At 53.1% G+C, this 14275-nt stretch overlaps 1 protein-coding gene across 1 annotated transcript in view; it reads left to right on the top strand.

Annotated features, from left to right (window-relative positions):
• Crocc2 (ciliary rootlet coiled-coil, rootletin family member 2) overlaps positions 1-14275 on the top strand; it is a 57890-nt gene that overhangs the window by 381 nt on the left and 43234 nt on the right. Inside the window, exons 2-3 of the mRNA XM_021176114.1 lie at positions 10933-11083; positions 11993-12141. Coding sequence (XP_021031773.1) covers positions 10933-11083; positions 11993-12141 — 300 coding nt within the window. The remainder of the gene's footprint in view (positions 1-10932; positions 11084-11992; positions 12142-14275) is intronic.

Here is a 14275-nt window from a genome sequence, read left to right on the forward strand (position 1 = left end):
GGAGCAATTGAGTCTGAGCTTAGAAGAGGGGCTTCAATTTGGAGATAACCCCAGTACCCACTCTATAAACTGCAGAAGTTCCATTTCTATCTTCACAGAACTTACCTGTAAAATAGGAATAACACAACTGGCCCTGTATCTCTGTCCCCCTCACCACGTCCCATTCCTAAAAGCCCACCTACTTGCCAGCCCACATCCCTACACTGTCATCATCCAGCCACTCCAGCCAGACAGTCCCCGACCACTGAGGACTCACTGTACCCAAGATGGACCTGCTGACTCAGAGAGTTCATTAACCCAGCTCTCAGACCCTCAAAGCCATGCTGCAGGGGGTTGACGTGGTCCTAGGTAAACAATATATCAGATCCCCTGAGAGGAGTAACCAACCGCACAGATGGTGCCAGGTGGCTAAATAGCCTGTTAGCATCTTTGTACACATAGACATACACATCTGCCCACATAGGACAGACCGTGATGCAAACAGAGTATTAAAGTCAGTTGGGGTGGAGGAGATGGCTCAGTGGGTGAAGACAGTTGCCTCCGAGTCTGATGACCTGAGTTTGATCCCTGGGAGTCACGTGGTAAAGAGATCCAACTCCCAAAATTTACCCTCAGATATCTACACACACACTATGGCAATACACACCCCAAATCCACACACAACTAAATAAATATAATTAAAACAATAAGTTAATTGATGTAACAAGACAAGAGAGTGTCCTGGGTGGGTACTCTCACCTGAGCAGACACTGGCACATTTCTACCCAAAGGGTCTCAGGCTGAATTCTGACGGCAAGGCCAGTGATGGGTTCAGAAAGAGGGTCAGCACACCAGAGCTTACAGAACACTCACAGCCCAGCACCCATTGGATCATACATCATCCTGTAAGGACCTGACCAACTAGCTCCTCGAAGACTTGATGGTGGGAGGGCATGTCTATATGTGTGCCCACATTCTTGAAGTAGAATCCCAGAGTGATGCAGACATCTCTGGGCATGGTTGTTGGGGGGCGGGGGGCTCTGCATGTACCTAATCCCACTGTCCCTGGGAAGCTGTCACCTGAAAGTCATACCAAGCCTGGTGAGGCTTTTCTGTCTGCCCAGCCACACCTGCTATTTGCACAGCAGTGATTGAGATCTCTGTGCAATTACCTGAGGTGAACATGCAGCAGGCAGGCGCCATGAGATGCCCAGATAGCCCTATCAGACCAGTGGCAGGGCTCTAGGGACTTCCCCCTCCTCTGGCTACACACAGGAAACCAGGAGACTCAGAGAAGGGCAAAGCTTGAGTGGGAAAAGACTCCCACAAGACCAGGAGTAAAGGCTTTGACGTCAATCCACTCCCGGTGCCTGGAAAAGCTCCTCAGCATCCGTCTTCCTTGGGCCAGATTTCCCTTCTCCCCACTTCATCTGCACACATGTGCGCACATAGACACACACACACACACACACACACACACACCACTGCACAGTATCCCAGAGCACCCAGCCCCACAGGCCACTTGAGAGCTAGAACCGGAAGCCAGGCTTGGGAGCCCTCGGATTGGTCCCTGAGGGTAAGACATTGGCTTGGTGAGTTCAAAGACCCCCTAAAATTACCACACGAAAGGAAGGGCTCGCCATGCATCAGGAAGAGGGGCTTCCTGGATCCTCTCAGACCCAGAACGAACAGTACACCCAAGTCGGGTGGGATGTAGTGTGGGAAGGTTTCCCACTCTTGAGTTGGTTGCTTTAATGGCATAGAACTTTCCAAACTGTTTCTTTTGGGTAAAAGTTCTAGTTTCTGGGAACTTGTCCATTATAAATTTTCATATTTGTTGGCTATTGCTGTTGGCTGTTGCTGTGGTTTGGGTGTGGTTTGAATGTACCCCCAAAGGGTTCATGAGCTGGAAGTCTAGGGAGCGATGCTAATGAAGAGTGGAAAGTGCTTAGGTCATGGGGCATGGGCCCCAGAAGGATTCGGTGTGCTTCTCTCTGGCCCCCACTTCTCTCCAGAGTGAGTTGAGTCTATTTTTTAAAGGCAGCACATCTGTCTCCTGAGCTGTCTGACTTCTTCCCGCCATACACCCGATATTCTGTTCCTTCACACATACATCCATCATGAGGGCATATGCCATGTTGGGTTATAGCCGGACACCTTCCCAGTGCCCAGCAGAGGTGCTGCATCCGGCATCATGAACTCTATGCCTCCCACTTGTGTATAAGGGCTCACTCTCACCATAGCATCAGGATAGGATGTTTCTGTCTTATTAATATCATGGGGCCGGAAGCAGGGAGAACAGCTACCTCTGCCTCCCAATACAGTGTCCAGAAATCGAGACCTTCTGTCTAAGTCCAAGAAAGTACTGGGTCTCCCTGGCTGGCACCTGCTTCTTCATCTCCTTGGCTGGTAACATACAGTCTTGTCTATAAAACACCATGATCAAAGCAACTTGGAGAAGCATTTTACAGCTTGTAGTCCATCTTCCTGGAAGTCAGAGAATGAACCTGGAGGCAGGAACTGATGCGAGGCCATGGGGAAGGGCTCCTTACTGCTTGCTCAGTCTGCTTTCATATACTGTTCATGACCCTTGCCCAGGGGTGGAACTGTCCTCAGTGCACTGGGCCCTCCCATGTCCATCATTGATCCAGACAGACTTGCATACAGGCCAACCTTATAAAGGCATTCTTTCAGTTAAGATTTACCCTCCTCAGATATGTCCAGGTTTGTGTCACGTTGACAAAATGCAGCCAGCACATTCCATTTTATGTTTTTATATTTAACCAACCCACACATTGATTTTTTCCTTTGTTTTTAATTTGTGGTTTTGTCCATCTCATTTGAGATATGTGTGTGTGTGTGTGGCTGGCTCACTGACTTTCAGTCTTTTTTCAATTTTCAATCTGTAATAAAATATAAATAACATAAACCCTACCCTTTTGCCTATCTTAAAGTGCAGTTTCGGTAGCAGAATTTGCACTATTCCCAACCATTACCAGCATCTGGCCCCAAAATGGTTTCATCTTCTTAAACTGTCATCGCCATCAAACACCAACTCTCCCTGGCCATGGCAGCCACCAGCCTGCTCCCTGACTCTGTGTATCCGGCAGTTCTAGGAATCTCATGGGAACTGAACTGAATCTGTCAGCTTATTCCACTTAGCACAGTGTCCCAGAGGTCCTCCTATGTCACAGCATGGCTGAGCAGCAGTCCCTCCTGCGGGGGACCACGCGTCGCTCACCACTCACTGGGTTTCCCTCCATGGACCACTGACCTGCCTTCCCACTGTGAGCAATGCTACCGTCAGCAGGGTGCAGGTCCATCTGTCTGGGCCTCTGGTATCCTTTTTGTGGTGTCTGTTCTAGAAGGGCTGTGGGCTCTAGCTCTAATTCTACACGCATCTTTTTTTTTTTTAAGATTTATTATTTATTTAATGTATATGAGTACACAGTAGCTGTCTTCAGACACACCAGAAGAGGGCATCAGATCCCATTACAGATGGTTGAGCCACCATGTGGTTGCTGGGGACTGAACTCAGGACCCCTGGAAGAGCAATCAGTGCTCTTAAAACCGCTGAGCCATCTCTCCAGCCCCTACACGAACCTTTAAGGAGCGTCCACCTTATTTTCCTGCAGTGGCTCTGCTACTTTACATCGCTGCTTTCTTCTGCGTTTAAAGCCAGACTTCAGCTGTAGGAACTGTTTTCTCTCACTCAGCTCAGCTGTGGGTGGCAAGCATGACTTTAACCCTCTGGATTCACCTGTTCTAACACTAGCTTCCCAGGGGTAGTGGCTAGGGCTCAGCCTCACAGGATGAAGCACTTCTGACACCATCATAGACTGCCCTCTGCCCTCTGTCCTCTGACTGGCCAGTTAAACCCGAGGTCTCCTTGAGCTCAGTCACCTGCACAGCACTTGGCACTCAGGCTTTAACTTAACCATCCACTCTGTGGATCAAGGACACCCACAAAGAAGTAGGGCAGGTACGGGGAGGGGCGTAGAGCGAAAGCACCCCGTTGAGGTACATGCCATCCCAGCCCTGCATCTACACCAGGCCCCTCATTAGGGTTTTCATGGGTGCCTCCTGTGTAATACTACTGATTAAATCCCCAGTGACTTAAGTACTAGATCACCAGATGTCTTGGAGGTGGGCAGAAAGATCCAGAGCTCTCCTTGGTCATCCTGGAGCTCACAGGGACCCAACCACCCCTCTCTCACTCCCCCTTCAAAGTCAGGCTTCACTCCACAGATCAAGGGTACAAGGTCCCAGGAGTGCAGGCCCACCCAGGACAGGAGCCCACAGTGGTCCAAGTGTGGCCTGGATTCAATGCTAATCACATGCCATCCAGGGAAGGAAGTACCGACTATCTCTGTCCCCAGAGCCACATGTCCAGACACCAGTGCCACTGCGCTGACCAGACATATCCTCTTTCAGACCTTCTTTCTCATGGTCCAGACAGAGGCTCAGCCTCCTCACCAGAATATGCTAATCCCTGACAATGGCACTCAGGTTTTTTCTCCTGTCTCGCCCACCCCTCTCTCTGCTCTCTCCTCACCCTGTGTTCTTTATCCCGGGCCCTTGCTTGCACTGCATTGCAGGCTGACCACCTTCCCCAGGAAGCCCGTGTGGGTATCAGGACATAGAAGCAGACAAGACAGACAGCCTCCTCACCCTGCTGAGCAGTCCCTGCTGTGAGTCATTTTGTTGTTAGTGATTCACACCTTTGGCGGTTCCAATAAGGCTTTCAATGACTTGTGCTGGGAACTTGTCTGAGCCTGTTTGTGTGCCAAGCATTGTGCTCGGGATGGACGGGTGAGTTGTCCCCCTTCGTCTTCATCCCCTGCTTCAACATCTAGGCCCCTTGTGACTTTGCAAGCTTCTGCTCTAAGGGCAATGTCCCAGCTTGGCAGGCACAGTGTGGATGTGGGAAGGGGAGCCTATCAAACACAGGAGTAGACATTACCAGGTACAGAGCCCATTAGACATCCTGACCAAACCCTCTACAGAAGGCCAAAGTGATCTGAGCCTCCAGCTGGCCTGCTCATGGCCATGCTAGTTTACTGAAGGAATGCAGGAGGATCCATGGGCATCCAATCAGGTGCATACTAGTCAGGTGACTGTCTAGAGATCTGCACGCCTAGTCTCACAAGTGTTTGGGAGCTCAGAGCTGAGTCTCAGTCCTAGCACAGACCCTGTCAGCAGTCCCAAATAGTCTCACACAGGGAAAGAAGGGCAGAGTTTCTAAGTCAAGCTATCTTATTTTAAAACATCTGCTCCTGGATTATAGCTAGTGCTAAGACACTTCAACCCACTTAATCTGCCACAACTTACACACTGTCACAGGTTCTCTTCTTACTATCTCTAATGTTGGAGTCCCTGAGCCCAGCCTCAATTCCAGAAGTTGGGCAAGACCGGCAGTCCTCCTGCAGTACCAGAAAGGGCCACACGGGAGCACTGTTGGAGCTCAGCACACAGCATTAGCAGCAGGCCTAGCCACCCCTGAACTGCACTGGGTTGTAGGACATTTCTCCACTCCACATCAGACACCCAGCCCAGTCCTGAGATAGTATCCAAGTTACACTGGGCTTGACGGTTGGATACCCTCTCCCTCAGAGATTTTAAATGGAGGTTTGGGGGTCCTGCCCTTATTGCTTGCTGCTGAGTTCTTTATTTGGAAGGTACCAGTTAGTCCTGCCTTTCTCCGTACCTGAAGTGGCCAAGTCCCTTTTGAAATTCATTCTGCTCTCCCCTGGGGGCCAGGACCTAGACCGTCCACCTGTCTGTGGCCACACTCATGAACAAGAGACAGTGAATTAGCTCATGTGTTTTGCCATTTCTGCTTACTGACCACCATGCCTGCCACAGGAAGACCCTGCAGGGCTTTAGGGAGTGGACCAGCGCTGCTGGCACTGTAAAAGGACCCCAGAAAGTCCACCAAGGACTAACTCTGGGGCGGGAGGAGCAGTTGGGACTTCACATTCATACCTTGGCCTTGGCAGTACCTGTTTAGTTTGGCTGGGAAAACAGAAAGCAGCCCTCACCTCCTCAGTTGCATCTGGACAGAGTTTAATGGGTTTGGTTTGGTTTGGTTTGGTTTCTCCTCTATCTGGAAGGAGAGCGCTGGCCTCACCTGCTGGGGATCATTTCTAGTACCTGCCAGGTCCCAGTTGGGCTGACTCTTAGGCCAAGAGGGGGAACACCTGAATGCTCTATTCTGTCCCCACTGCTTGAAGCAGCCATGAAAGGACACCCTACCCCTGCATCCTCACCCCCCTCCATACCTCCCCCCACTTCACCCTTGTGGTGAACAGACTTGATACTTCTTCCCACCCAACCTAGACAGCAGCTCTGAGAGCTGAGAGAGGCCTTGCACCTCAGAGTCTGGGCCGATCGGCCCCTGCCCTTCCTTACCAGTGGTTGTGCTTGGGTATTGCTTGGCTTCACCTGCAGAGTGACCCCCGTCCCAGATCTGGAAGGGACACACATAGATGGGCCATGCCTGTGGAACAGGGTTGGAGGATAAGATGCCCCCCCTCCCCAAGTTGGAGCCTATCCTTGTGATGGGCTCTTATCCTGGTTTCAGACTCGAATTGAGGGCTGAAGCCCTGTCTCTGGGCTGAGTTTCCCCATCTGCAACAACCGCTGCCACCCCCTACCCCCTTAATGTTTGAGTCAAGATCCAGAATGGGGGAGGGTAGGTACCCTGTCCTCAGAACTCCCCACTCCAGTCAGTCTCCAGGCAAGGATAAAAGTGCAGCGTGAGGTTCCTAGGCCACAGGGACATAGAGCGGCTAGCTAAATTCACAGATGGTATCAGGACATATCCTTGAGCACAGTGTGTTGATGGCACAGCGGGGGGGGGGGGGTCCTCTGTTCTCTTAGTCCTGCTCTGACAAAGAGGGTGCGATAGAGAGGCCTGTCCCCTAGATAGGACTCCCTCAACAGGACCACAGCCAAGTGGGAGGCATGGTGTCTGTCCCCACTGAGCCTCCAACACACCCATTTGGAGCTAGATCTAAATGCATAGTCTACTGACAGGGACATTGGCCTCCCTAAGGTCTTCGGCATAGGTCGAGCTGACACTGAGGGCAGTAGGAAGAAAAAAAAAAACATAGCAAAAACTCTCTGAATCTGAGGTCTTTTAGAAAAGTGACCGTGGAGATCCCTTTTGTCCAGCCTTGGTGTCCTTCCCACAATCCGAGCCCCACCCCCACCCCAGGCTATCCAGGCTTCCCGCTGCTGCGTTCTAGATCCTTCCCCTGGCCCTAAAGATGGTGACCCACCCAGGCTGGGGAGCCACTGGTGGTAGCAATGGACAGAGCCTGCGGGGCAGAAGCTGGAAAGTCTCCTAGCCCCACTCCCTACCACGACCTGACTTGGGTATGGGGAAGGAGGCGGTCCCGGGTGTGGTCCCAGGAGATCCAAGCCCGGGTCAGCACAGACCCTTGCACGTTGTAACAGAGCCCCGCGCCCCTCCCCCGCGCCATTTGCGTGGAGGCGGGGCGGCCCTCGTTTGCAATCCTCCCGCGCGCGCCGGGGACTGGAGGCGGGAGGGGAGGGCTGGCTGCCAGGGACGCGCCCCTCCCGCTCCCCCTCCGCACCCCTCCTGCTCTGGCTGGGCGTCGACCCATCGCAGGCACCGGGCCACAGCTGGAACCTATTACGCCCCCAGCGCCTCTCGGGACGTCCCGGCTAATAAGTGACCCTCTGTAAACGTTAGGAATGAGTCAAGTTTGTGCTGCGCCGCTGCTTTCCCGTTAGCGGGTGGCGCCGCTGATGCTCCGGGGAGAGGAGGGAGGGGAGGCAGGGTCCTTCCGGCCTGGAGGGAACCTCTGAATGGAGCCAGCATCACGTCTTTAATCTGAGGACCTAGGGTTCTGTTTGCCACCGGACTAGGCCTTATTCTCCCTCCCCCCCCCCCCCCCCCCCCCCCCCCCGTCAGTGCAAAACAGAAGACTCGGGTAGCGATGGCTGGGCACTTCCCGCTCTAAACTCTTAGAAAGGCAGGAGCGGCCTTGGTGGTCTGAGCACCCGGAGCCTGCCTGGCCAGGGAGGAAGTAGCAAGGGGAGCCCGGCTCCTCACCAGTGGAGCCGCTGCACCCAAGGAAAACTGTTTACCACCCACTCAGAGCGAGGCTGGGAGGTCCTCTGGAGGAAAGAGAAGTGAGGGCACCTTCCCAAGACCACCTAGGGGAGTTAAATGCAAAGCCTTGGAGAAGGTTAAGTCTTTTCCCAGCCTGAAGCGCCCTGGGCTCACTCACTAACATCATCTGACCTTTGCAGGGCTCTCAGGGACCAGGACAGGCTCTGTCCAGAGCTGTGCAGAATCTGGATATTGGAGTGACTCCAGTCTGGCTAGCTTAAGAGAGGAATGGATACATTTAGGATGCCTAGGTGAAAACCATGGCTTATCTCCACAGAGGATTCAGACTGGGAAGAGGCCTAGCTACGGTTGAGAGGACCGGGTAAGGATGATGGGGGTACCTGGAGAAGCAGGGCCTCCTCACCAGCCCAGGCCTGGGAGTCAGAACCAGGAGAGCTGCAGACTAGAAAAGGCCTCCAATGAGCTGGGAGTGGGGAGGCTTCTGAGTGTCCTCAGGGGACTCTGGGTAGGAAAGGGATGGCGAGTCCCACTGTGGAAGAGAAGGTGACTGCTGTCCTGAAAATTTTTGGAAGTGGGGGCCCCTGGCATCAGTCATGGGTCATTAAGGCATTGCCTTCAACTCAAACATCCTTCATGGACAGGGCAGGTTGGCCACTGTGGGCTAGTCTTAATCTTCAGTCCTTTATCCTATACCTGGAAGCTTCCTGCTGTCACAGAACAAGACTGCCCACAGGCCCTGACAAGGTCTTCAGCTCAGGGTCATTCCTTCCCCCAAGACATGTGCCTCCCCCAAGAAATCCTGCTGAGAATCTGAGACCCTATAGACCGCGTCTAGGTAGGAACCATAGGTGGGTAAGAAGGTGTTCCCGTGGTGTGGGTGATCTTGAGTTTCAGAGACTTACAACCTGAATTTCCAAAGCCAGAGGCCTATAGCACTAAGTGTCAGTCAGCAGACTCGTGGCTCCGAGCTCTCAGTCAGAAGCTTACTGCTTGAGGTGCTTGAGGCAGACAGAGGTCTAGTGTTCTGGGCTCAGAGAACCTGTCAGTATCCTTAGTTCTAAGCACCCAGACTCCTGCCTCTGAACCCCTCAGGACCTCTCTCCCAAATTCTTCTGTGGCTTTCAGTCCCTATAGTCCAGGCTCTGCCCTTTGGCTCTCACTGATTTCAGCTCCTTTGCTACCTTGAATTTCTCCGTTTCTGCCCTCCGTGGCTTTTGTGAACACCTCTGCTTTCAAGGCCTGTGTTGTATCTATTTGAGTTCATGGCTTCAGATGCCAGGGCTCTTGGCTCCTGGACTCTTTGGGGGCCTTTAATGCTGTAGCCGCTGCTAAGGCTAGGAAGCTCAGGATCTTGTCTACAATTCATACAGCCAGCCCACGCTGCCATACAGCCAGCCCACGCCGCCATACAGCCAGTCCACGCCGCCTCACTCACACAATAAGGACCACAAGTGGACAAACAAACCATCGGAAAGGAGGTTTTTATAGCAGCAGCCAGCAAGCTGCTGGGATGTCTGGAAAATGCACCACACGCTTGTGGTCAGCCAGATACAAGCCCCATGCTGCTCAAGCCCTGGGCTCTTTGTTGAGTTGCTGGAGAAAGTGCTCACCCTTTAGTATGAGAGGCAACACCTACAGAGTGAGCGGTGTCGTCGGGAGTTCGTCTCACATCCCTGCCGATGACCAAGAGTCATCGACACCAGCACACGACTTCTAAATCAGGAATTGCAGTCCCAGCACCGCAGGTTGTGATGTTTTTAGCAGCCGTGGGGTGGCTTCCTGGTGATGTTCATGGAACATTCAGAGCAGCTGGACTACCGTGATAACAGTCCAGTTGATTGCCAAGAATGAGGCTGGCAGCTTAATGGCTCTCTGTCCAAGGCAGCCAGGCACAAGGGAAGAGTGACTACTGTCACAATCAAATCTCCTAGCCCTTAGCGGCCTAACTTGTTTGAAGGAAATCACGAAAGGGTGCTTACAACGAAGACTCTGTCATCGATGTTAATGTCCGTAATGTTGGAAGGTGGCCTTCCTAGTTAGATCCCTCACGAAGAGCCAGGCCCCTCTCATGTGTCTCACCAGTATTCTAGGATGTTATGCTCACACTGCACCTATGTGGTTTTCTCTCCTGACAGCTCACTAGCTCAGGACCCACCAAGAAAGTGGGCCACTTTAGCTCCCCTCTGGGGTAGGCTGAGGGGGACATCTCTGAGATGTTCTCAGAAGTAAGCACCCTCTGCTGACCTTTGTCACCTTGTGCCTGTCTAGCCTCACAGGGTCCAGCACACCCTGTATGATGGCTGGGCCTCTCTGAACTGGGCTTGGGTTCTTGGTCCTTTACCTGTCGTGTCCCCTTCCTTCCCCAGGCTTGTGATCACCAGGCAGGCTTTAGGAGCCTCCCCATCTCTACTGGGCAGATAATCCTAACCATTCCAGGTGGGGAAGGTGGTGGAGAGTTTTTCTGTGAACAGACACAAAGGCACCTGCCCTGGGTATCCCAGAGAAGCTGACATGAAGAGTCGGCCCAGGACTCAACGCAGCCCGCTTAGGGTTGGGAAGAGTGAGCTAAGCTGACCTTGGCCAGGAGTCCTTTCAGATACCCATTCTCTTGATTTCCTCATGTTTGCCAAAGCACTGCCAGAGACTGGCACAGTCCCACCCCACAGGTGGAGAGACTAAGGCATGTGGTTTTGGTGACCAGCCTGGCTCCAGTCTGCTATCTTCAGGACTCTTTGCTACATCAAAGTGACCTCGTGGCAGCTCCCGTTGACAGCACTGGGCTTGTGTGAGGCGCCTGCAAACTGTCCCTCCAGGGCCCATAAGAACCAGGACTCTGGGATGTTTTTCAGAAGTTGGAGGACACCATCCTGAGTCCCATGGCCAGAAGGGAAGACCGGGCGCTAACTGTGCGAGGAGAAGGTCAACGAGCCTCACCCACTCCTGTGCCAGCCCGTATCCGAGAGATCGTGTCGAGCAGCCTGGGTGAGGAGCCACTCTCAGGTGAGGCTGAGACTGCTCAGGTACCAGGGAAGCCTTACAGCGGCTACTGGAGCCTGGCCTTGGCCTCACAGCAGGCACTGGAGCCTGGCCTCAGGGAGCCATGCCATTAGGACTGCCCTGTGTCCCTGGCTGCCCACCTCAGACTCTCCCAGCCCCATATTCCCAACCACCCTCTCTTCATAGGGTCCTCGGGAGTCATGCAGATAGCCACAAGGCCATTAATCACTGCCACACGGAGCTGACCTCAGCGCTCATGACATTGTTACACCACCAGTGTCTTGATTTTATCCATCCTTGTTTTTTTGTTTTTGGGTTTTTTTTTTTTCACCATAGTGAAAAGCCTAAAGGTTGACACTTTAGGTTAAGGTTGAGCAGGGACACCCTGAGCTTTGTTTCTGTCACTCCTCTAGCCCCACACGCAAAGCTTTCTTATCAACACACTGCAGGAACAGGCTCCAAGGAATTCATCCCTACATGGAGGCCAAATCGTAGGCAGGCTCCCTGATGCCCAGCTGCACTTCTGATTCTCTCCTGCAGGGGTCTGATGACCCCTTTGTGTGGTATGGGTCTGTCTAATCTGTCTCCTAATGCCCCAGGCTAGCACTGGGCACTGGGAAAGGACAGAGAAACACCACTGCATAAAGCAACTTCCCTCTGTGGGCAGGGTCCTGCTACCCTGAAGCAGCAGTCCCACTACGTGCAGACATGGTGGGTGGTACCCAGTGTCCCCCACACATGCTTTAATTGTTAGGGGCTTGACCTGGCCATGAATAAGTGGGGTTAGAGCTATTTACCAAAGGCAATAGGGATAGGAGGGTGCTTGGTTACAGGAGAGGAAGTGAAGTTCCTCGTGGACTGCTCCAGTTGTTTGGGTAGGGCCCTGGCCTCATCTGAATGCTATACCCACAGCGCTGCGGGAACCGCCAGCTACTACGACCCATGCACGGGAGGAGAGTGAACTCCTGCAAGAGGAGCTGACACGGTTGGAGGACCTGTTGGCCCAGGCGGATGCTGAGCGGGAAGAGCTGGCTAGCAGGTGTCACATGGTCAGCCAGAGGGTGAGTGTGCAGCTGGTACCCGCAGGCCAGTGTGCATAGCCTAGCCCTTATCAGAGATCATCCATCAAGACTGGTGATCATTGTTGTGGGCCCATCAGCCAGTCTCAGGACACTGATGGAGAAAAGGGGGCTGGAGGTAAGCAGGAGAAGCAGGAGATGTCCCCCTCGGGTGTGTCTCTCATCTGCTCCAGGATCCCTGTGGTCCAGGGCCTTACCAATTATAACCACAAAGCCAGCTTCTGAACAGAGGAGAAAGCTAGGAATGACAGTCCCCAGAACCCAGGCAGAGCTTGTAGGTCCAGCCCTCCTCCCGACCCCAGCCTGCCTCTGCTCACCAGCCAGGCCTCAGAATGGGGGGAGCGAGAGGTGACCTCTGAGCTATAGGCTCCAGCCAGAGGTTACCCAGGATGCCTGTGAGCTAGGAAGAGCCTTCTCTAGGAAGCTAGGGAAATGAGGCAGAAAGGTGAAGGCGCTTCCCAGGCCAGAGTCTTCTCATGCATTATCTTCTCCAAGTCACAGGAGCTTCAGCCGCAGAACCAGGCACAACAGGCACAGAACTAAGTGAGAACAGCCCATGCAGTGTTGGGGGAGGGGTTCTGATTCCCAGCATCGATGGAGCCAGCCCTAGTTCTATGTGGTAGGACAAATGAAGACACCAAGGCTCAGCTCTGGCTAGTGGTCCCCTAAGGTGATGGTTCTCAACCTGTGGGTCGCTACCCCCTTGGGATCATACACCCCACGTATCATATATTTACATTATGATTCACAACAGTAGCAAAACTACAGTTAGGAATTATCAGTGGAAATGATTTTAGGGTCAACCACAACCTGAGGAATTCAATGGAAGGGTCACAGCATTAGGAAGGTGGAGAGACACTGCCCTCGGGCCATAGAACCATGCCTGGGACCAGTGCTGGCCCAGGTCTGCTCTTTCTATGGCATGGAACCAGAAACCTGTGGAAAAACCCGAGGCACACATGAGGGTCCTAGAAGAGTTCCTAGTGCGATCACACTAGCCCTGAGGTGCCCACCTACCAATGGGTCCCGGCTTTCTGATGCCCTTCCCACCACACCACTCTATGGGAAATGATTTTTTCTTCAGCCCCCACCTGAAGAGTCCCTCTAACAAAGACCGTGAGGACCCCCTTACAATGGCTCAAGAGTCTGCTCTTCCTGTGGTGCATTCCGGGATAGGGAATCTTCCTAGCATAGGGCGGGAGATGCTGGGAATGGACTTCAGGGAATAGAAGCCGCAGAAGGCCTTCCAAAGATTAGTAAACTAAGAAGCTATGAGTCAGAGCTCAGCTCACAGCCAGCTAGATGAGGGTGCCGGCAGACCCAGCCCCGAATTATGCCCCAGCACACTGGTGGGACAGGGTGAGGGTCTTGTTGTCCAGCCTGGCCTCTCCAGGTGACACTACAATCCATTATAATTGAAGCCCCCTGACCCCAACTGTCACATTGCTGGTGGCTGAGAAGCAGGTTCTTGGCCATCAGACACTCCTGTGTCCCAACCCCATCCTCCTGTTCTTTGTGCCTTCCTCCCAAGACTTCCTTGATTCTGTGATGTTCTGGGCTCTGGGTTCAGATTCCCCCACTGTAGTAATACTGGCTGAGGAGCCATGGGCAGTAGGCCTTGGGTGTGATGTCCTGAATCCCACATTGGCCCCTTGGGATAATGCTCTGTGTTGGTAGCAAGGAGACTTGGCACCCATGTGAATATGTTCCCACCTGCTAAGATTGAGAGGAGGAGGTGCAGCTTGGGAAATAGGCCAGGCCAGAGGGCTCCAGATTCATGCCCCATGTAGGATGGGAGAGTCTGCTTTTCAGCTGTCTATCTTGCCCCTATGTGGCTGACATCTGGAATGCCCCAGCCACTGGGGACAGCAGTGCCTCAGTTTACTACCCTATAAATTAAATATCTCCAGGGATCCCCAGAACCCTGCCTTCTGGCAATCTCACCACTCCCATAGTATCCCCAGGCCCAATGGAATCCAAACATCCACCAGGCCTCCCCTCTCCTGGTGTGAACAGGCTCCTGGGAGACCCTGTATCCTGCCTCTGCCCAGGGTGGGTTTTATGGCAAAGATGTCATACTTAGATGACTAGGGAGAGATGGACCAGGTGGGCTCAC

Source organism: Mus caroli, chromosome 1 (genome assembly GCF_900094665.2).
Source record: "Mus caroli chromosome 1, CAROLI_EIJ_v1.1, whole genome shotgun sequence".
NCBI lineage: Eukaryota > Metazoa > Chordata > Mammalia > Rodentia > Muridae > Mus > Mus caroli.